Raw genomic sequence first — 23,658 nt, forward strand, 5'->3', positions numbered from 1 at the left:
GGTCATATGGTATCTCTATTTGCAACTTTTTTAGAAAGCGCCATACTGCTTTCCACAGGGGTTGCACCATTTTACACTCCCACCAACAGTGAATCACGGTTCCAGTTTCTCCACAACCTCGCCAGCATTTGTTGCTTGTAAAACTGCATTTTTATAAGAAGCGGTCCATATTTTTCCTAGAGGGGTTAGTGGATTTAAACTAAATTTTCCATTAGCAGCCTGACACTTAACACACTTGTGAACCAGTGTTCCTTTTAGCCCAGTCCAGTGCCTCTCACAGAGTAGAATCTGCACACATAATATATACTTAACTGCTGACAATGCAATTCAGGTTACTCTAGAAGGAGGACTGTAACTCAAGTGACCAAATGCCTAACTTAACAAAAACAAGGAGACATTTTTTAACATCGTTCAGAAATAGAGTAGGTCCTCAACAAACATTTTCTAAGTATATTGATAACATTGTCAACTCTAAGAATTGATAACATTGTCACATAGAGCATCTAATTTGAGAAAAGGCTATCATGCTGATAAACAGAATTGTAGGTGGAGCTAGAAATAGATACATAGCAAGCTCTAGTGGTATAGTTGGAAGGGGGTTGCACTAACTTCCCGGTTATGAGGGGAAAAGATGGCATTTCCTCTTAAGAAATTTATAGCTTCAGAAATCCAACAGAGGTATAGGTTATGAGTTGGTTCCTATCAGAAGGCAATGAGCTAGTGAGTGAGTGATATACACACAAACACACACACAGAGCAAGAGGTACTTATAAACTTTTTATTTAATTTTCAACAAAAATCATATTTTTAATTCAATAAGAGTCATGATATTGATTACACAGGAACAGTTCAACAGTCTTTAGTCATCAAATCCTATATTCACCAGCGTCTTGATCTAATTCCCTCCTTTCCTGTGGACATTCCAAGAACTACTATGGTTCACTTAAATCATCTCACAGCGATCAGTTCTTTCCTGCTAGTCACTCAAATTCAGAACTCCTAACTTGTGGCTCACAAGAGACTTCAGTCATATGAAAAAGCATCTTGAAATTAAAATACTTTTAAACAAAACAAAAATATAAAACTTCTTTTAGGGATAGTGAACCCTGGCATTCACCCCTAAAAGATGCCAAAGTGTATAAAAGTGCAATCTCTGCCTTTCTGTTTCTTTAATCTGTGCCTCTTTTAAAAATATCAACTTTTAAAAAAAAAATAGCAACTTTAAGTTCAAAAGAAATCATCTTTCCTGGGCTGCATCATCACCAGACACATCAGTCACAAAAGAAGCTGACAAGACCTGTTGTTTCCAAGAGTATGAGACTTTAAAACCACACCATCTGAATGGAAGAGAACGGTGGCAGCTTTCTGTGTAGCACTACTCGGTCGAGGCTGGAATACACACATCCTGCTTTCTGAACTGGTTCCCCACCATCTTTGCAAAGGCCACCAGACATTTCTATTGAAGGCTGGATTCCAGCTCTCGATCATTCTGCCTGGAGGACCCATTCTCTTTAAGTTCATTGTCCTGCTCTGGGGAAATGCTCTGACTTCCTAAGGTGACGACAGCATCTGAGTCCAATCTTCTTCTTTTCTTCAGTTGGTACAAATGGGACTTGGATTTTACATGTGCTAATAAGAGTAAAAAAAACAAAACAAAAACCAGCTCATTAGGATTTTCTTCAATTAAACCTAGAAGTAAAATTAACAACATAATCCATTTCATTGTCAATAAAATGTATTGGTATATACTGGTTTAGCTGCTTAGCATTTTTAAGGGAAACACTGATTATAGGACCAGCAACCTAGTAAACTAGAGCAAACTACCACACACTCAGGAAAGTGCCTGCCACTCTGTTCAAAAACACATACTGACCAACCTCCAACTCACAGCTATGGAGCTGATTTCAACTCACAGTGACCCCTCACCAGGGTTCCAAGGCTGTAAACTGTGACAGGAGGAGACAGCCCATCCCCTGCCCTCAGAGGTGCTGATGAATTCAAACTGATGGAGATGCACAGCCTCTGGATTAAGAGCACAAATCACTGTGCAAACCAATATAACACAAAGATTTAAAATACCAAACATAATAAAAAGAGTACAATTCATTACGGATTTACATTACCAGAGCTTCTCTACCTGATGCAAGTTTTGCATGGCTAATCTTCACAAGTCCTAGTGGAACAATGGTTAAGTGCTGGCCTACTAACCAAAAGGTTCCCAGTTCAAAACCACTCCTCTGGGCTTAAAGAAGAAAGACCTGGCAATCTGTTCCTGTAAAAATTACAACCTAGAATATCATATGGGGCCTTTCTACCATGTCAGAAGGGGCCGCTGTTAGATATAAAAAAAGAGCATGACGGCGTGATGGAGAGAAATAAAGAAACTGGTCCCAAGAAACGAACAGGCCTTTATTGTGCGGTCTGAGAGGGATGCAAAGTGACCCGGCTGCACAGCACACAGACAGGGTTGATATGGCTCACGGGCAGTCTGGGGGGTGGGGGTGGGGGGTGGGGGTTCCTTCTTATTGGGGTCCTGGGGAGGACTAAGATGGTATTTCTCGGAATTTGGGTTGTTAATTAAGTTAGCTTTGGGATATTTTGATCAGGCTCAGACCCTTATCAAGATCCATTGTCTGGTCTGGTCTTTGATATGACAAGTTTAGACGTTACCAGTTTTCTCAGGAAGTGATCCAGCTTGGGGATGGTGGTGGTGGGGCAACTGCCATATTCTTCCTCCAGCTGTTATGAGCTGAAACCACCACAATGGCAGAGAGACAACAATCTTGCAGGATGGTATAATTCTGCTTGTTTTACATGGGAAACTGAGGTTCAGAGTAGTCGTAACATTTTGTGTAAAGGTGCACAGCAGGTAAGCTCTTCTGCTTATCTACTGCTCCAGAAACCCAACTTTTCAGAATCAAGGCTCCACACTATAAGGCCATCTGGTACAGACCCATGTCTACGTGTAGAGTTAAATTCAAATTTTCATCTGCTTACAAAAAGATGTCCTGGAGGACTACAGACACGTAGACTATGACATGTCCTGCTGTAGTACGCATCCATTCACAGATCTGAGGATAGAGGTACCCTTCCCGCATCGTCCTGCCTGCCAGGCTGCCTTTCTTGGTGTGACATCCCTGTGTCTGGTTTAGATAAATTATGTAAAATGGCTAACTTACACGATTCACATTCTCCTAGCATACAATGCTCCAAAAAGGTTACAAGGTACATTCTTTCCTGACAAATCCATCTGAGGGTATCCACAGGATCAGTAAAGTGGCAAGGCCCTTGTTGCCTGATACTAACTTCTGACTTCTCACCCTTAAGAACGTTCTCACCTTCTGACTAACTTATACAGGTTCATTTTTACTATCTTGTTCTTCTTCAAGGAAATCTCATTTGGGAACACTTACAGAAATAAAGCTATTAAACCTTTTTTACATACTAAAAAACAGGTCCCTTTTAAGGCTTCAGAAGCAAGAATATAAAAGGAAGAGGTTAGAAGTCAAAGAAAAGTTTACTGGGGGAGAAAAAGTCGGCTTTGTTCTCCAACCACTGCCTAAGGCAGAAAGCCGGCTTCTGGCTGGGCGAGCCATGGCAGCAGGAGATGGGAGCAAGGACTTGACAGATGGCACTATAGAAGGGCTTACACAAGCTAAGCTCACAAAGGCCCACAAATGTTGCTTCTCCGAGGCTACTCCTAAAGGGCAGTCTACAAATCGAACCACTAAGTTTCCTTCAGGAAAAACAATCAGACACTCTTTTTCTCTCTCCCCTTTCATAAACCAATGACAATTGAGGCTTCTTCTGCTGCTTGGGCAATCACAGCCATCCCCAGTCTCTGACAATGAAGTTCATTTTGCCAGAGTTACCAGTTAATAGAACTAATCATTCCACTGGTTGGTATGGGGGGAAAAAAATCTACTTCTTAAGGATGCCATGCCAAACAGTACTCTCAACAGGATTCCAGCTCTAGACAGACCACAGGACCCACTGTGCCTAAAGAATGTGAGTCTTAACTGTGCTTCTAAATATGATGAAAATTCAAGGTCTTGAGGTTAGAGCTCTTTGGACTCTGGATGACTACAGAAATGTGACAGGGCAGTACAATGAGACTTGAATTTAGAGGCAGGTTCAGACTCTAAAATCAAGGAGTGAGCCTGAGGACAGGGATGATTATTGGCTGAAGGCAGTTAAGAACTATTTTTTGTTACTAGGGGTGTAGAACCTTCATATTCACTCGGAGGGGCACGGCATAGCCCCTAAAAGGCGACAAGGTCCATCTACTGCTGTGTGCACACCACTATTTAAACCGCTGCTACAAGAAACTGAAGCTCTTGAGTCTGGGTGCTAAAGAACGTAACTCTTTAGACGTCTTCTATTAATACAAATCTGACAGTCTTGCTTCCACACATTCTATTAATATCACAGTCCTACAATTACTGCTATTTCAATATATTACCTTAAAAATTACAGAAGACACCACTTTTGAAGAACGCATTGGAGGAGTAAAAGCACTTCCAGCTCTCTCTCACCTGTTTCTCCATCTCTTGAATTGCCTAGCTTTGCCTAGCTTCCTTTCCAATGCCTGTTTAGCCCCACTGAGTTCTGAACATGGCAGGTCAAGTAGCCCCCGCAAGGCAGGACCATCAAGTCAAAGGAATTTAGGAAGTTAACTGCTAACTCTCTGTATAAAACAACTACTCCAGTTTAAGCTGGAGGGCATATGGGCTTCCTTTGAAATTCAGAATACAAAGACAGCTCCCCAATTCTGGAAAATTTCCAGAGGATTTAAGCACTGGCTCTTAAAGGAATCTAGCCAATTCCTTTACAAACAAGCTGACTCCATCTTTCAACCTACCAAGGAGGGGATTTTCACAGTCCCATCCTAGGAGATTTCGCTATGCCTTTCTGCATACTCTACCTGCCCATTCTCTGTCCCCAATGATGATCCGATCACAGAGGTCGCACATGTGATAACTTCTCTTGTTTTCCGTTTCATTGCATGGCATCTTTACTGGAGTGACAGTGGGCTTGTGGCCCTGAAAAAACAAGAGAGAACATTTGATGCAAAGATATCTGGGTATCACTTTTTGATATTAAGGGGAGTGGGATTTCTCCAAGATTTCTATCTCATCACACAGAGCAGGTGGGCTGTGAACAGATTTTAGCAACAACCTTTCTAAATGTGAAAGAATAAACACAGCCTACAGAGATCTAAAATCAGCCAACCCTTCTGCTTTTTTCCATGGAAAAAGCTTGGTTCTTCACATAGCAACAAAGGTGTCAGCTAAGAAAAGCTCTCTAAAAATCACACGAGATGGCACCAGGATTAATGATCACCTGGATGAAACTCCGCACAATTTCAAGAGCAGGTTCGAGGACAGACTCTTTCCACTTTGTGAGATCAGATACCTCTAAGCCATATACGGGGGGGACACCGGGACCAGGTCCTAATAATGACAAAGAAAAGTTGTGAGAGGTCAGCCTCAAAGGCCAAATCAATTTGCTCCCAGGACTCCAAAATCCTCAAAAGAAGCATCTGGAGCTGAGGGGAAAATATCCTCACTATGCAATTCAGTCTAAATAGAAACATGACCCAACAGCTGCATACAACCCAAGAAAATCACATAGAAGGTTGACTGGTCTGAAGCCAGTAAGTTTATCTGTAAATTTCAAAAGTTTTCAGACCAGTCAGGAAAAGAAAGGAGAGTAAGAGCTCTAATGCTTACTATACAGGCCACAATTTAGAGATAACCCTGGGAGGAAATAAGCTAATAAACTCAAGATGCCTGTCCTAAGTTTCATATCGTCAGTGATGTTACTCTGTGGAGAAGAGTTCACTGGAGCAGACACCAGTCTCAGGTTTTAGATCTCTTCAGCCGTCTGGCACTGATAAAACGGATAATCATGGGCTGGGAATAGGATCAGCCAATGGGAACTAGAAAGCATCCTTAGAAATGACCCAGCAGAGTCCCTTCTTTTAGGAAACAAGATTCAAGAAACATGCTTAATGAATACTAATGAATGGAGCTGAAGACTGAAGGCAGCAAAGGGGGCAGCTACAGGGCTTCTACCCACCCGAGGCACCCACCTTGCAAGAGTTTTAGTCTCTACTGGCAGCTCCCTAAGACTCCAAACTAAAGTGTCTTCCCCAGTGAGGTGAAGTCAGCTGCCTATGGGCGAAAAGCATCAGCCCAGGGACAAAAACATCAAAGGCTTCAGGATGCCAACGGCTGGCAGGTGCTGGCCTTTTGACTGTGCCAACCACAAATAAGATTCTTCATAAACTGGACTGGGCTGCACCTGCCACCACACGGAAAGGTGAGACTGCGAGGGTGCAGGCAGCATCCACAGCACACCTGGCCTTGGCTAAGCTCTGCACCTGTTTCCAGGCCACTCTACATTTTCCTTTCTCCTCTAAATCCTTTGTTGGGCTTCTGTGCCCTGTCTAAGCACCTTTCAACAAGTTCTCGGCTCCCAGCTGCTGTTTCTGGCTTGGGTCCAAGGCCAAGCTGGGGTGGGGAAGTCCCTCTGGCTTTTTGCCAGAACCATATCCCAGCAGACTGGCCCTGGCCAATCACATGCAGCTCCTGATTTACAGGGCAGCTGTGCCTTTCACTTTAGCACCAGGGCTGTGCCAGCATACACAGGAATAAGGACACTGGGCTATTGGCCTTGCCTGTCTCAGAGACCGGGGAATATTGTGGTTTTACCACAGTTGAAGTTCCAAATTGCTTTGTTTTGTTTTTTAAATAATAAATGTATCTGTATCTTTTGTTACAGACTATCAGCCCTGAGAAGGGCTGCATTAGAAGTCTGTACTGAACTTCAACTTCAGCTGATGTTAATACTTCCATCTAACAGGATGCACGAAGAAAGCAGGCTAAGTAGAAGGTGTAAAGGGGTTGCCAGACTAAGAGCTATTACGGAGAACTCTGTTGTTGGGTCAGAACCGACTCACAGCTGCCCCTCCAGCAGGTTCTCAGCCTTCTCCCACAGAGCAGCTGATGGACTCTTTAACTACAAGCCTTTGGCCCAGTAGCACATCTCCTTACCCTTAGGCCATGGAGCTCTCTATGGAGAGTCTGGGAGAATAAAACTGGGCGAGAAAGAACATCAGCAATCCGGGGGTCAAAAGTATGGTTTAGGGGTATGCATTCAAAGGCATAAGGTCTGCAGTGGAAGCCTCTCAGAAGATTTCAGCTGTCCTTCTGAGCCAAGTGAAAGTACAAGTCAAATGTCAAAAGTAAACATAAGATGATTCAACCATATTAAAAAAATGTCCACCAGGTAAACCGGGATTCCACTTCTACTTTGCCCCCTTTTAACTCAGAACTCTATAATTTCTTACCTGATACTGTTTGGCTAAAGTTAGAAACAAGAGTAGTAATACAAAGCAAAGTGTGGTGGGGTGCATTATAGTACACTACTGATTCCTAGCTCTGGCAATTTATTTAATCTCCATTTCTTCATTTGTAAAAAGAAAAGAGTACCTATCTCAAAGATTCAATATTCTCTCTCCAGCACTAAATTTAGGGCCAAGGGCATAGGACAAAGCCAAATGAAGGAGAATTTCCTTCCCTATTCTGTTCAAGCACTATATATCAAAACACAAAGCTTTCATCTCTTTAGACAGCTCATCTACTCCAAAATTGATTTTTAAAAGGAAAGTCTCCTTTCAGAAAACTCCTCAGGTGGAAGACGTGAAGGTAAAATCAGTCCTGAGCACTTTCTCTGCTGAGAAAATGTTGCTATTTTGCTCTTACCTGTCTGTATCACTCATCTGTTCAAAGCATAAGGGCTTCCTCCAAGAAAGTTATTTTCCTATAACATCACCAAAAAATATTCCTAGGCAATCACTTATGCAACACCCACTCCCCTAGGTTAGGTTTCAAATCTTAGAGCGGGTCTGGAAACTAAAGTTCACTTTCAAGATGAGCTGAGGACATCTACAATCTTACTGAAAACAGACCGAGGAGACAAGTAAGTAAACACATGAGACTTACTGCTTATGAAACGGTTTTTAACCCACTGGTTTTGCTTCCGGGCGTATCTCTTAGTCACTTGTTTCAGAGCCTCAATACCTGAAAGATAAAGCAACTATAAAACACTGAGTAAGTACTTTTCACCTTGCTAAAAGATAGGCCCCACCTAGCAAAAGTGAAAATCAGTCTCCAGGAGCACCTGCTAATCTCGGGGCACAGTGCATCTCAATTCTGAACTGAAGGCCATTTAGGCTCTTAGCTTCAGCTTTCTCAGAATACAGCAGTAACATACTCTGCTCCCCAAGGATATCCAAGGCTAGGTTAAAGGAAGGAATTCACACCTTTCTTTAGGAGCTGGTTACTAGTCTCCTGTGTGCATGTCTCCTCAGTGGTCAGGTACTCGTGAAATTCCTTGAAGCCAATTGACTGGAAGATACCATGTTGATAGTCCTGGCTGGGAACAGGAGAGCATCAGCAGATGAACCACTGCAGCTGAGAGCTAGCGGGGGTTTTGAGATGATCCAGGTGAGCCATGTCATGTTACAGAAGAGGAAAACTGTGATCATGGGCAGTCACTACCTCTTTGAAAAGGCCCTCAAGCTCACCAACTTCAAGGTTATTTCCCTTCAAAGTTAAGTCCTGGGATTGGAAAAGTCAACTGGAACAGTTACATTATGTCTCACTCCAACAAGTCTTGCTAATGCCAAGGACAAAGACAAATAAACAAACAGATACAAAGCCAGTATTATGTCTACTGTCTGTTGAGACCATCAAGAATGGCTAGATAGTAGGGAAAAGTAATAGACAAATGCTTACCTATTTTCAGCTACTTTCTTCTGATTATAGCGCTTGTGAAAATTTCTCAGTTCCTCCAAAAGCCCAGCTGCAAGCATGTCATCCACCCTTTTATCCAAACGCTTATCTAGAACTTGAATCAAATCATCTAGTCAGCAAGAATACTGAAGGTGCCTGCTAACTACTTAACACGGTGAACAGACAAGCAACACAAAGAGAAAACATGGAAGCAAGGATTCAAAACTCAAATACCGAGTAATAATGCATGATATATTTGGTCCCACTTAAGACTCTACAACTCAAAAGCAAAACAAAAACATGAACCAAAACCAATCTAAGGATGTAGCATGTGCTACATAAATGTGTAAAATAATGCTTATTTTACAGCTATTTTTTGTTATTGTTGTGTGTATATTTTATTCATTGTTGCACAATCCCCCCAGCTCAGCCCACCCCACAATGCACCTCTTGTTCTAGATGTTGTGATACATATAATATCTAATCATATATTCCTTTCGGACAGTCTTCCCTTCATCTGTTCCAATGCAGTATTCATTAGCTATCCACTATTTTCCTATTCTCTCCTCAACTCACCCACTCTCCTGGTTCTATTTTATAATTTTATGCAATATTTGCCCTTTGGTGACTGAGACAAATCACTCAGCATAATGTTCTCCAGGCTAACCCACGATGTGTATGTAATGTATGAGTTTACTGTTTTCTAATGCTGCATACTATTCTACTGTGTGAATGTACCATTCATTTGTTGATAGGCACTTAGGTTGCTTTCACCTCTTTGCTATTGTGAATAACGCAGCAATGAACATGCATGTGCATACATCTGCTTGAGTCATGGTTCTGATTCTTTAGAGTATATTTCCAATGGTGGAAATGCTGGGTCAAATAGTATTTCTACTTCCAACTTTTTGAGAAAATGCCAGACCACCTTCCATAGTGGAGATACCATTTCATATTTCCACCAGCAGTGAGTAAGAGTTCAATTTCTCCGCAATCTCACCAGTATTTGTTGTTGGCTACCCTGTTGAATTTTGCTGTTGCTGCTGGGGTAAGATGGTACCTCATAGTTGTTTTGATTTGTATCTCTCTGATATCTAGGGATTCTGAGCATTTCTTCATATGTTTAGTCTGCCATCTGACCATTTTCTTTGGTGAAGTATCTGTCTATTCGTATCCTGTGCCCAGGGTTGTCTACCTTTATCTTGTTAAGGAGCTGGAGTAGTCTATAAATTGTAGATACAAGTCCCTTATCAAATATATCATTGCCAAGTATTTTTTCCCAGTCTGTGAATTTCCTTCTTAAACTGCTGGAGAAGTTTTTTGATGTCCTTAGAGATTTGATTCTTAGAAGGTCCCATTCATCTATTTTATTCTCTCCTGGTTGTAGGTTACAACTATTTTTATTGTTGTTGTTGTTGTTATGTGCCATTGAGTCACTTGAGACTCATTGCGACCCTATGTACAAGAGCTCTAAATGCTGTTCTATCCTGTGCCAACCTAGCCATCTCAAACGCACTTATTCCCACCGCTCCAGTCACAGAATCGATCCATCTCATCAAAGGCCTTCCTCTCCTTCGCTGCCCCTCCACTCTGCCAAACATGATGTCCCTCTCCAAGGACCAGTTCCTCCTTGCAACATGCCCAAAGTATGTCAGACAAAGCTTCAGAATCCTTGACTCCAAGGAGCATTCCGGCTTCACCTTCTCCAGGACAAACCTGTTTATTCTCCTAGCAGTCCATGATATATTCAACACTCATCTCTAGCACCACAGCTCAAAGGCACCAATTCTCTTTCTATCAGCCTTATTCACTGTCCAACTCTCTAATGCACAGCATGTAATTGTGAAGACTATAGCCCGGATCAGGCGCACCTTAAGTCTCCAGTCTGACGTCGTTGCTCTTCAGTACTCTTGAGAGGTCCCTCATAGAGGACTTTCCCAAAGCAATTCTCTTGATTTCCTGGCTGCTGTTACCAAGAGTGTTGATTGTGGAGCCAAGCAAACTAAAACTGTTAACTATCTCAATCTCTTCACCACCCATACTGATGCTGCCAATTGGCCCAGGGGTGAGAATCTTTATTTTCTTGATGTTGAGCTTTAGTCCATACTGAAGGCTGTAGTCCTTGACCTTCTGCAGCAAGCACTTCAGGTCCTCTTCAGTTTCAGCAAGCAGGGTTGTGTCATCTGCATAACGCAGGTTGTTGATGATTCTTCCACCAATCCTGAAGCCACATTCCTCTTCGTATAGCCCAGTGTCTCGGATGATCTGTTCTGCATACAGATAGAAAAGGTATGGAGACAGAATACATCCCTGACGAACCCCCTTCTTGATTTTGAACCATGTAGTGTCTCCTGGCTCTGTTCTGACGATTGCCTCTTGGTCCAAGAAAAGGTTTCACATTAGCACAATCAAATGTTCTGGGATTCCCATTCTTCTCAGTCAGCCATAGCTTGTTGTGATCCACACAGTCAAAAGCCTTTGCATAGTCAATGAAGCACAGATAGACATTCTTCTGGTATTCTTTGCTTTCTGCCAAGATCCATCTAACATTAGCTATAATATCCCCGGTACCACGACAACTTCTAAATCCAGCCTGTACATCTGGCAGTTCCCTGTTGATATACTGTTCCAAATGTTTTTGGATAATTTTCAGTAGAATCTTGCTTGCATGTGATATTAATGATATTGTTCGATAATTTCTGCACTCTGTTGGGTCACCTTTCTTTGGAATGGGAACAAATATCGATCTTTTCCAGTCAGTGGGCCAGCTGGCTGTTCTCCAGATTTCTTGGCACAACTTAGCACATCCAGGGCAGTGTTTTGTCCTAGTATGGGATGTCTGTCCATTACATTTTAGAAGTAACCGAGGACCCCTGGTTTACTTTCCTTTTTTTCCCCCATTATACTTGTTACTCTAACCTTTTATTATGTCACATTTAAGGATTCACAAATGACACATCTTTGACAGAAAAGAGGAACTTTCAATCATCCTAGGTAGATCTTGATCCACTGTTAATCTCTCTTCCATTTTTGGCCTGCAATAATTGTAACCTTTTTTTCTATCATCCTAAAAAGTTTATTTATTTTTTACTTTTTTACTTACTACATGCCAGGTACAATCCAAGTGTATGTATTAATTTATTTAATCCTCAATGAAGCTAACACATATACACTACTGTCCCCATTTTACATAGGGAGACATTTTACAGAGAAAGGCAAGGGAACTGGGACATGCGGGTGTACACATATTTCTCTTAAACTCACACTGCTAGAGAAGAGGGTGGGACAAGAATCTGATTCCAGAGAGTGGCTTAGAGTCCATGCTCTTAATTGCTAGATTAAACTGTGTGTATATAACCATCTCCTCTGCTCCCCAGCCTAGCTCATAGGCTCTCTTTATGACTTGGTCCCTGACTCCCCCAGGAGAATGTTTTTCACCTCTTCTCTGTGCCCCACAGCACTAACTATATCTCTAAGACAGTATTTATCACTGTACTATTTGTCACTCCACTAGACAGGGAACTCCATAAAAGCAGATAGTTTCTTTCTAAGCTCTGAAACCCACACAGCACAATGTTCCTTGAATGCTCCCTAAATACTATCACAGTGCATCATTATATTTTAGTGACAAAACTCCACCAGGGAAGCTAGCTAATTGTCAGACTCATTTCTCAGACCTAGTATTGATGTTGCTGTTGTTAGGTGCAACTGAGTTGACTACAACTCATAACAACTCTATGAACAACAGACTGGAACCTCGCTCTATCCTATCCGTGATTTCTTCTGACTTGCTTGAGATCTGCCCCTTGGTGCTACCTCTTACACCTATGTGTGCTTCATGTGTGTGAGGAGAGAAAGGGGAGGTCAAGCAGGAAGACGGTAATGTATCGCCTCACAGGGAGGGTGCCACATCATTCCACTGTGTCCAAATGCTCTGTGGGAAGTCATCAAACAACTATTTCTAGAAAAATCAGTGACTCGAGTATTCCAGGAAGTGAAACAGCCTTCCCTAGGAATGATCCTTCTTTCTCTTTTAGAATTTCCCTACATGATCCTCTCTTCCCCATTCTACTAAGCCCATCCTAGCCCACTCCTGCTTCCTTATGGGAAGCTATCCTTTCTCCCTTTCCAGACATTTACATTTACTAAGTCAATGAAAAATGCTAACAAAACTTGGAATAACACTTCGCTTCTTTAGAGCTTATTAAGAACAACCAAAAAAACCAAACCCAGTGCCAATGATTCCCCCTAACAGTGACCCTCTATCAGGTTTCTGAGGTTGCAAATCTCAATGCCAAGAGACTGCTAATCTCTCTCTCCTACTCAGAGCAGCTGGTGGATTCAAACTGCTGACCTCTTGGTTTGCAGTGTAATAGGTTACAAAATATACCACCAGTGTTCCTTTTTGCCACTCTGATGCAGTGGATTAAACCTTGGACTACTAACCAAAAGGTCAGTGGTTTGAGTCCACCAGCTCCTGGGTAGGAGAAAGAAGAGTCAACTTGTATACAAATTTATAGCCTTGGAAACCCCAAAGGACCCTAGTACTCTGACCTACTGGGCTGCTCTAAGTAGGAATTGACCGAACAGTAAAGGGTTTGGAACATATACACACATATGTGTCTAAGACTTAGAGATGAATTCTCTAGGGCGTCAAAAGGCCTTTACCTGTCTGGTCAGCATGAAGCCAGAGGATGCAAGGGTTAGGGAACTTCAGAGGACCTCCAAGGGGACCACCACCTTCCTCTGCATGTTGCTGACGAAGAAATTCACTATGAGATATTCCCGTTTCTTCAAAGACTTGTAAGCTCCTAAATAATTGTTTTGAAAAGTGGGATGTTGTTGTGGGGGAGAACATATCCATAAAAACAATTAGGAATGTAAATGTTCATTAAAATTATTTAAAAAAAACAATTAGGAAACATTCACTTTCAAATGATACAGGCAAAGAGGCTAACTATCATAAAGTATCATTTTTACTCTCATTGTATAGGCCCCTAATGATTTGGCAGTACAGGATTTCTCCAAATTTTGTTTTAATACAAATTTTTTATTTTATACTAGCTTACTTACAAAACTGTTTTTCACACAGGATTTCTCCAATGTTAAGCTACTTAAAAGAGTCCTAAGTAAAACCAAAAGTAAGAAATACTGTTCTTCTAAACACACATAAACTTTTCTGAAATAAGTAAAACAGACTCAGAAACAATAGGCTTTTACTTAAACAAAATGGGACTCACTTCACTTTCAGGTAAGCAGTAAAAGAGCTTGTTTAGGACACTTAGAAGCCAACAAGTCTAGTCTCGCTGGGGAGTCGTTCCCACAGTACAAAAGTATGCTGTAAATCCAGCTCATCAACTTTCTTTTTAAATATATCTAAAATTAATGAAGAATGCTCCTGGCTAAATCCGTTTTCTATTGGTACAGAGATCACTGGAGAAAGAATTCACATTTTTATTCTGGAACCACCATTTACTTCTGTCTGTATCTATTATGCTATGCAGCACAAAGTAATTTAACTCTCAAATCTATACTACTCGGGATGATTGTAACTTATCAGCTTGAAAGTGATCTTTCCCTTCCTGACCCAATTCCACTTCCTGAAACCCGAACAGAAGATTAGAGACCCCTTGTCTCTCTGAATCAATGGTTACTCAAAGAAGATGTATCAGAGAGAAAAAAAAAGAAGTAATAGATATCTGATGTATCTGTAACTTAGAATATAAGCTTCAAACCTCCCCACCAAATGGGGGGGGGGGATTCCAAATCCCTCTAACTAGTTACTCTTAGTGAGATACAATTCTTAAAACTCATTAATAGCTGGTCGTCTTGTGCCAACAAGTTGATTGTACTAATAGTGACCCTACAGAGCAAAGAAGAACAGCCCCGTGGAGTCTCCTGGGATGTGATCTTCATGGGAGCAGATTGCTAGGTCTCTTCTCCTATGCAATCACTTGGTGGCTTCAAACTGCTGACCTTCCTTTAGCAGCCAAGTGCTTTAAACATATTACTAGTGCACCCTCATTATGCGAGAAGTAGCAAATAATGACAGGCAATAAGGCACACCTGATTGGAAAAAAGAGGGACTAACAGCCAAACACTAAAACCATGTTAGGACACAACAGAAAAAGAATGTTTATCATAATGTTTTTGAGTTTTCACAAACTTTTCTCAAAGATTTCGATGAAAATGTTTAAAAGATTTGAACATTTTAAAGCATATGCTTTATTAATCTAGAATATGCATTGTCAATGGGGGGGAATCTTATTACAGTGGTTTGTGTGTCCTGTTAAAAGTACAACGGTGTCTGAAAAATCTTATTCTTTACTGAGAAATTTCATAGGGAGGGAAGCAATTAGGAGAAAGATCCTTGAGCACTGTCAAGAGGGAAAGGAGGCAAATGTTTAAAAATCAAAACATAAAAAAGAAATGCTTTAGAAAATTCAGTAGGAATTTGAGTAGGAAATGTTTAAACTTAGCAAAAACTTGGTGTTATTACAGGACTGAACTTGCATTATTATCTGTATTGTAAATTCTTCACTAGGTTCTTTATGCTATTAGAAATGAAATCATTCCCAGCATTGTAAAAAAAAAAAAAAAAAATCTAACACATGAGGCGACAATGTCAAAACACTAAGAAAGCATGACCTTATGAGTTCATTCACCACCTCCTCTTCCTACCAAAAAGTCTCCCTGTGTAAAGGTGAGTTGATCTATGAGACAGTTTATAGAATACACCTCCCACAAGGAAAGCTGCTGGGGCAGAACTGAGCATTGCACAACCAGTTATGAAACCCAAATCACAATGTAAACTGACTGTATGCCAGAAAGACATTTATATGAAAACTGGTATACAAGCAAAGATCAAACAGAAAATGAAGCCAGATTACACAAGCCCTAGGGAAAGACTGTATTGTATGGTGCACTTTAAATGTAACAACAAAGTAGGGTGCAACTATTTATTGAGGGAGCTAGACAAGCAGCTGCCCTCAAATTTCTCTCTACTCTGGCAAACCCTTCCATTTTGACAGTTCCCTAACCCTAAAGGAATTCAAGGTCAGCAGGCCCAGGTTTCTTACCTAGCCACTTTACGTTTGTCATGTGGGTGTAGCTTGGCGGCCATTTCTGGGTCCACTTGGCTTAGGCGTTTGTAGAGTACATGGCCATCCTCCTTTTCAAGCTCTATTTTTAAGTTAATCCTTTTCTCAGTGTCCATCTCCTGGGGCTAAAGAAATCAAAGTTTCAAGTAAATTTAATTCAACAATCCAAGAAATATTAATTGATCTGAGAATGTGCCAGGCACTCTGCTTAGTGTTAAAAATATAGAATGTACATGATTCAGAAGAACTTGCCATGCAGTGAGAGAGAGATCATACACAAAGAATTCTCACACACAGTGGGAAATACTGTGAGACCACAGTAAACTACAAGGAAGCAGGACTTTCTGTCAAGGAGTACCATGTTTTCTGGTCAGAAGTATTCAAAGTACTCACAGAGCGACTGCATCGAACCTAACATACCTAGGAATCTAGTCTGCTCAGCAAAGCAAAGAATGGACTAGAATTAGCATAACACAAAATAGCTTGCAAGGTCTCATCTCATGTAAAAGCATCTTTAAGAAAGGTTAGTACTAGAAATATCCCCTACATGGATCTTGCTGTCAGCCAGGAAATGCTGAATCACACTACTATACTGTTAACTTACATGGAGATGCTAATTAAGCCACTGAGGAGTTGTTTTCCCACACACAGCCCCTGCCCTTAGGCCAGCCTAGAGCAGTACACTTCACACACTGGTAGTATTTGCTTCAGAATATTAAGCAGGAAAAATTACACTTGCAGAGTATAATAGGCAAAAGTCAACTTTTCTTCCACTAAAATTTGCTGGCAAGACAGTAGAATTCATTTCTTTAATGAGTTACAAATGAACTAAACATACCTTGGTATTGACAAGAACTTTCCACAGAAGAGATTCAATGTAATAATTTGTTCCTCCTACGACAATAGGAATTTTGTCTCTGGCAAATATATCTTCAATGTGAATGTTAAGAAATATAGCACAGTATTTTAGAACAGAGAATCTTCTGACTCATTTGGGAAGGAGAGTATTAGCAAAAAACCCACATTAATTTGCCTTACTATAAGGGTAGAAAGGGTGGAAACCAAAATGAACTGATAGCATGGTTTCTCACTAATTCTGAAAATCATTTCCATGTTGCTCTGAAAGAACCTGTATAAACCAGAAAAATGTATACTGGTAATTCCTTCCAATTCTAGAATTTCCTAGGATTTGACACTAAAATGAGACGTTTTGTTGGTATTCTAAATTAGTGTACCACGCACAAGCCCAAGAACTTTCAAAATCAAGTGTCAGCTACTCGAGCCATCCAGGTACTATCTATTGTGGGACTTTGTAAGACAAAACCAAAAAAAAAAAAGCTGGCTTTTCAAAACCAAGCTCTTTAGACTCTGTCAGTCTCCACCACTACTTAGTAGTCCTCATGTTTTTGCCACTTGAGACTTTCTCAGATAAATTACAAAGCATGAGCTCTGAACACAAATAGGCATCAATTACCAGCTCTAACTCTTGAGTAAGTTAACCAAACTGCCTAAGCTTCAGTTTTCTCACCAAAAAGAATCTCATGAGTTCTTATGACCTTTAAATAAATGTGCCAGGACATAAAACCTCCCTATTACAATGCCTAAGAAAAGCATCCAACTTACTTTAGCCACTTTGTTTTTATCTCCCTGTTATTCTTGAATTATTTTTAGAATTCTACCTGCTACTCTGGATTGGATTCTATCACATATTTTGGGCACGTGGCCAGGAGGGAGTTGGAGAAGGACATCATGCTTGGAAGGGTGAAGGGATGGTGCACGAGAGGAAGACCTTGGATGAGATGGATTGATATAGTAACTGGGGCAATGGGGGTAGGTGTATTGCAGTCAGTGAGACTGGCTCAGAACAGGGAAGGGTTCAGAGCTGCTATACACAGGTGACTATACACAGAGCTGCTATGACATCACAGGTGACCTGATGGCACATACCACCACCACCACAACCACCACCTACTCTATATTCTTCTAATTACTGTTGGACATAAAATTATCTACTTTAAGAGAGGCTTTGCTTCTGCACAGAATTGATTTAAGAGAATTACTTTCAATATCCAATGACTCACTTAGGGAGCACTGACTGACAGTTCAAATCTACCTGTCACTCCTCAGGAGAAAGAAGAAAAATTGTTTCCACTTCCTAAGCAACATGCCTCTGAAAACTCTATGAACTTTGATAAATGTCAATAGTTATAGAAAGGCTTCGGGCCTTCTGTTCATAGGGTTGCTGTGAGTCATGCTCTACTCGACAGCCATCAACAACAACATGCGCTTTACGGCCTCCAAAAATCCATTTCGTGGTAAGCTTGATTCCAACTCGAGGGCAATACGTTCTTTGGTTGTTTTTTTAAAAAAAAAATTACATGCTTCTTCCCCTTTTATATTCTTCTTCTCACCTGCAGACCAACCTCTTTTTTTTATAAGTTCAATAACTCCTAAAGGGTGAGTGGGGTGATAGATGCTACCAATTAAGGATCATTAAAAAAAAAATTGTCTATTTGTTTTTAAAAAAGAAGCAAATTCTCAATTCTACCCTTTAAATTATAAAAAAGATAGAATAAAACAAAAGCTTAACTAAATAATAGAACCAACAAGGAAAATTTTCTTACTGCCGTTAGCCCACAGTAAGAATGGTCTCTTACTACTTACTGAGTCAGAAACAACTCAGAGGTGACCCTATTTTGGGCACTGGTGGCCTAGTGGCAAGAAGCTGCACTGCAATCCCAATGGCACCCTGTTCGAATCCACCAGCTGCTCCACAGGAGGATGGGCAATCTCCCACCTGATTAACTGCCTCTGAAAACCTGCTGGAGGGCCAGCTATAGGTTGGTCCCAACCTGATGGTACACAACAATGACAGGGCTATAAATCACACCGAAAGAACTGCCTTTCTTTCTCAGAGCCACTGATGAATCTGAATTGCCACAGAAGTGTGGCTTCTGGTTTAGCAACACAACTTCCTACAAACTATGCCACCAGAGTCCTCAACAAGAAAAAGGGGAGCAGGGAAACAAAAAGGGCAAGAGAAAGGAGTTTTCAGAAGGTGAATAGACAGAAAAGAAAGGGAGGGGGAGAGAAAAGAAAAGATGGAGGAAGGCTTCATTTGCTTGCTCAAACCCATGAAAAAACCCTTCTTTCTCTCTAGGCTTCAGTATCTAGTTGGTACCTTTAACTATTAGGTCAAGAAGGTAGACATTCTGATCCTAAGCTTTCCCCTAACTTTATAAACATCCTAACCTATAAATGATCTGATTAAGTCATTCTCTGTTGTTGATGCCTTTGAAAATGTTACTCATTTTATATCAGTTCTTTCTGAACAAGCCAAAAGTGTTATTACATTTGGTGATACATTTTAATTTGCAAAAGGTTTTCAAATACATTATCTTATCTGATACAATAAACAGCCTTGTAAAGCAGGTAGGGCAGGGATTATTTATTGCATTCTAATCTTGACCTATTTGATAGGTAAAAAAAATACTATCTCATAATTTTTATTTGCATGCCTCTGATTAACAGCAAAGGTAAACTTTTTTATATTTATCACCAATTATATGTCTTCCTTTCTGAATTACTGCTCACGGCCTTTATGCATTTTCCTTACTTATTTCTAAGAATTCTTTTAAATTAACCATTCAGCTTTCATATGTTACAAATATATTTCCTTTGGCACATAATCAGCTTTTAAAATTTATTTTTACTATATATATTAGTATATTAATATAATAATCATTATTAGGGAATTCTGATGGCCTAGTGGTAAGAAACTGCATGTAATCCTGAAGGCACAAAGTTCGAATCTGCCAGTTACTCTATATAACACTGTATGTATTAATATTAAAGGGAGCTCTGGTGGCCTACAGGCAAGAAACTGTGCTGTAATTCCAAAGGCACGTGGTTCAAGGCCACCAGCCACTCCGTGGGTGAAGGATGGGCAATGCCCTACCATGAGATTAACTGCCTTTGAAAACCCGCTGATGGTCAGCAATAAGTCGATTCCGACTCTATGGTACACAACAACAATTAAATACATACAAAAGACCATATATAACATATGTAAATAATAAATATAATAATGATTATAAAAATAATAAAAAATTATATTAGCCTAATGTCAGTGTAAGAAATGGAATACTCCCAATTTCTTTGAAACCTCTGTGCATCTCTTCACATTTCAACCTCCTACTTGTCCTCTTAAAAGGAAATCACTATCCTGAGTCATTTTGGATTTGCATGTATGGAATGCATAAAAATCAACATCCCAAGTATTAAGAAGGAATGGTATCAGTCATTCTAAATTAGACAATCAAATGATCTGCTTGCTGGAAAAAATAGACAAACTGAGGAGGAATGATATTGATTTCATCTTCAAAAAGAACATTTCAAGATCTATCTTAAAGTAAAATACTGTCAGTAATAGGCTAATAGCTATGCAACGAAGACTTGTCAATATCATTATTATTCAAATATATGCATTAACCAATAAAGCCAAAGATGAAGACAAGAAGATTTCTACCAACTTCTGTAGTCTGAAATAATCAAATGTGTAATACAGATGCACTGCTAATAACTGGTGACTGAATGCCAAAGTTGGAAACAAACAACAACAACAAAACTCAACAGTAGTTAGAAAATACAGGTTTGGTGACAGAAACAAGGTTGGAAATCAATGGAAAGAATTTTGTAGAATCAATTTTTATGCACTAGAAATACTTTTTAAAAGAAAACAGCAACTATACATATGGACTTCAACTGACAGAATATACAGGAATCAAACTGACATATGTGGAAAGAGATAGTGAAGAAACTCAGTATCAGAGGTCAAAAATAAGGCAAGAGATTGATGGTGGAACAGATCATAAGCCAAAATACAATTTGCGCTTATCTGAATTTAAAAACCAACTCAAGTACAGATTTAATGTACTGAACACTAATAACGAAAGATGAGTTATGGAATGACATCAAGGGTATCATCCATGAAGAAAGCAAAAGGTACTAAAAAAACAGGGGAAAAAAGAAAAGACCTAAATGGATCTCAGAAGAGATCCTGAAACTTGCTCTCCAAAGCAGAGATGTTAAGAGTAAATGTAGAAATATTCAAACTAGAGAGCTGAAATGAAGATTTCAAAGGGCAGCTCAAGAAGACAAAGTTGTTGTTAGTTGTTCCTGAGTCAACTCATAGCAACCCTATGAATAACCAGTTGGAGCTATGCCCTATCTTGCACCATCTTAATAGTCAGAACTCACTGTTCTATGTCAATTCATCTCCTTGAGGGTCTTGCTTTCTTTTGCTGACCCTCTGTCTTTCCAAGCAGGGTGAGCTTTTTCCCAAAGAAGGATCCTTCCTGACAATATGCCCAATGTATGTGAGATGGAGTTTTACTATCCTTACCTCTTTTACTATCCTTACCTCTAAGGACCACCTGAATTGCTCTTTCAAGACAAATGTTTGTTCTTTTGGCAGTCCACGGGTTATTCAGTATTATTCTCCAGTATCACAATTCACCAGTATGGATGGTAAAGAGATTGAGATAGTTAACAGTTTTGGTTTCTTTGGTTCCACAGTCAACACTGTTGGTAACAGCAGTCAGGAAATCAAGAGACGAATTGCACTGGGGAAAGTCAGCTGTCAGGGACCTCTCAAGAGTACTGAAGAGCAACGATGTCAGGCTGGAGACTAAGGTGTGCCTGATCCAGGCTATGGTTTTCGCAATTACATGCTATGCATCGGACAGTTGGACAGTGAATAGGAATGACAGAAAAAGAATTGATGCCTTTGAGCTGTGGTGCTGGAGAAGAGTGTTGAATATACCATGGACTGCTAGGAGAACAAACAGGTTTGGCCTGGAGAAGGTGAAGCCGGAATGCTCCTTGGAGTCAAGGGTTCTGAAGCTTCGTCTGACATATTTTGGGCATGTTGCAAGGAGGGACTGGTCCTTGGAGAGGGACATCATGTTTGGGAGAGTGGAGGGGTGGCGAAGGAGAGGAAGACCTTCGATGAGATGGATCGATTCTGTGATTAGAGTGGTGGGAATGAGTGTGTTTGAGAGGGCGAGGTTGGCACAGGATAGAACGGCATTTAGGGCTCTTGTACATAGGGTCGCTATGAGTCTCAAGTGACTCAATGGCACACAACAACAACATCACAATTCACAGGCATGGATTCTTCTGTCTTCTCTATTCACTGTCCAACTTTCAGGAAGCAATTAAAAATACCACAGCTTAAATCAGGCTTATCTTAGTCTTTAGGGAGCTATGGTGGCCTAGTGATAAGAAGACATGCTGCAATTCCAAAGGCTCATGGTTCAAATCTACCAGCTGTTTCATGGGGGAAGGATGAACAATCTCCTCCTGTGTGACTGATTGCCTCTGCAAACCCGCTGAAGGGTCAGCTATGCGTCAGTTTCAACACAACAGTACACAACAATCCTGGGTGCTGACTGAGGTTCCACGTGAAATAAAACCATTGATAACTTCAATCTTTTGTTCATCTACCACAAATCCTTGTGAAGGATGTTTGTTTTCTTGATATTTGAGAGAAAGTCCATATTATAATTAAATGTGCAAAGACCTGGAGTTAGAAAAACAATATGGAAGAATAAAGAACTTTTTAAAGAAAAATTCTAGCCTCAAGCTGCGTTATTAAAGGATTCTTTCCACAAAATACAGAAAGATACAGGAAGCATCAAAAGATAGAAAAGAATATAGTCACTAAACAAGAATGCACTGATCAATGAGGAACCATTTCCACAAGCAGCACACGCTCAAGAACCAATGGTAATGAAAAAAGAAGTCTAAGCTGCGATGAAAGCACTGCAAAATATACAGCTCCAGAAATTGATGAAATACCAATTGAGATGTTTCAGCAAACAGATGTAGTGCTGGATATCCTCCCCTTCACTCATCAATGCCAAGAAATTCAGAAGACAGCTACCTGGACAACAGACTGGAAGGGATACTATTCCAAAAAAAAAGAAGGTGATCCAACATGATGTAGAGATTATAGAGTATCATTAATATCACAGAGAAGTAAAATCCTGAAGATTATTAAAAATGGCTGGAACACTACATAAATAGGGAATTGTCAGAAATTCAATCTAAATTCAGAAGAGGCCATGGAGCACAAGATATTATTGCTGATATAAATTAAATCAGATTACCCAATTATGTTTTATTGACTATGTAAAAGGCATTTGATGGTGTGTTGTTGCTGCTGTTGTTATGTGCCATCAACTTGCCTACGACTCATAATGACCCTATAACAGCCCTAAACCCTACTCTATCCTGTGCCAATCTCACTGTCTCTGACACACCTACCTCCATTACCCTAGTCACTGAATCAATCCATCTCATCGAGGGTCTTCCTCTTCTGAGCTGTCCCTCCACCTTCCCAAGCATGATGTCCCTCTCCAAGGCCTGGTCCCTCTTTGCAACATGTCCAAAATATGTTAGATGAAGCTTCAGAATCCTTGCCTCCAAGGAGCAGCCTGGTTTAACCCTCTCCAGGATGTATCTATTCTTTTTTCTCTTAGCAGTCCATGGTATATTCAATACTCCTCTCCAACACCACAGCTCAAAGGCATCAATTCTCCCTCTATTTGACAGTGTATATTGTAATAAATCAGGATAACACTGAGAAGAATGGGAATTCTAGAATACTTAAGTGGGTTCACATGATTCCTGTACACAGACCAAGAACCAATCGTTTGAACAGAAGAAGGAAGTACTGCATGGCTTAACATTAA

At 40.4% G+C, this 23,658-nt stretch overlaps 1 protein-coding gene across 1 annotated transcript in view; it reads right to left on the reverse strand.

Annotated features, from left to right (window-relative positions):
* Positions 1 to 1,456: 1,456 nt before the first annotated feature.
* TRIT1 (tRNA isopentenyltransferase 1) overlaps positions 1,457 to 23,658 on the reverse strand; it is a 78,605-nt gene continuing 56,403 nt past the window's right edge. Inside the window, exons 3-10 of the mRNA XM_006886596.1 lie at positions 16,740 to 16,838; positions 15,881 to 16,026; positions 13,470 to 13,612; positions 8,805 to 8,916; positions 8,330 to 8,442; positions 5,344 to 5,453; positions 4,925 to 5,042; positions 1,457 to 1,629 (exon numbers count right to left, since the gene is read on the reverse strand). Of these exons, the coding sequence (XP_006886658.1) occupies positions 1,457 to 1,629; positions 4,925 to 5,042; positions 5,344 to 5,453; positions 8,330 to 8,442; positions 8,805 to 8,916; positions 13,470 to 13,612; positions 15,881 to 16,026; positions 16,740 to 16,838 (1,014 nt within the window). The remainder of the gene's footprint in view (positions 1,630 to 4,924; positions 5,043 to 5,343; positions 5,454 to 8,329; positions 8,443 to 8,804; positions 8,917 to 13,469; positions 13,613 to 15,880; positions 16,027 to 16,739; positions 16,839 to 23,658) is intronic.

Source organism: Elephantulus edwardii, unplaced genomic scaffold, assembly GCF_000299155.1.
Source record: "Elephantulus edwardii isolate Elephantulus edwardi_28Jun2011 unplaced genomic scaffold, EleEdw1.0 scaffold00049, whole genome shotgun sequence".
NCBI classification, from domain to species: Eukaryota; Metazoa; Chordata; class Mammalia; order Macroscelidea; family Macroscelididae; genus Elephantulus; species Elephantulus edwardii.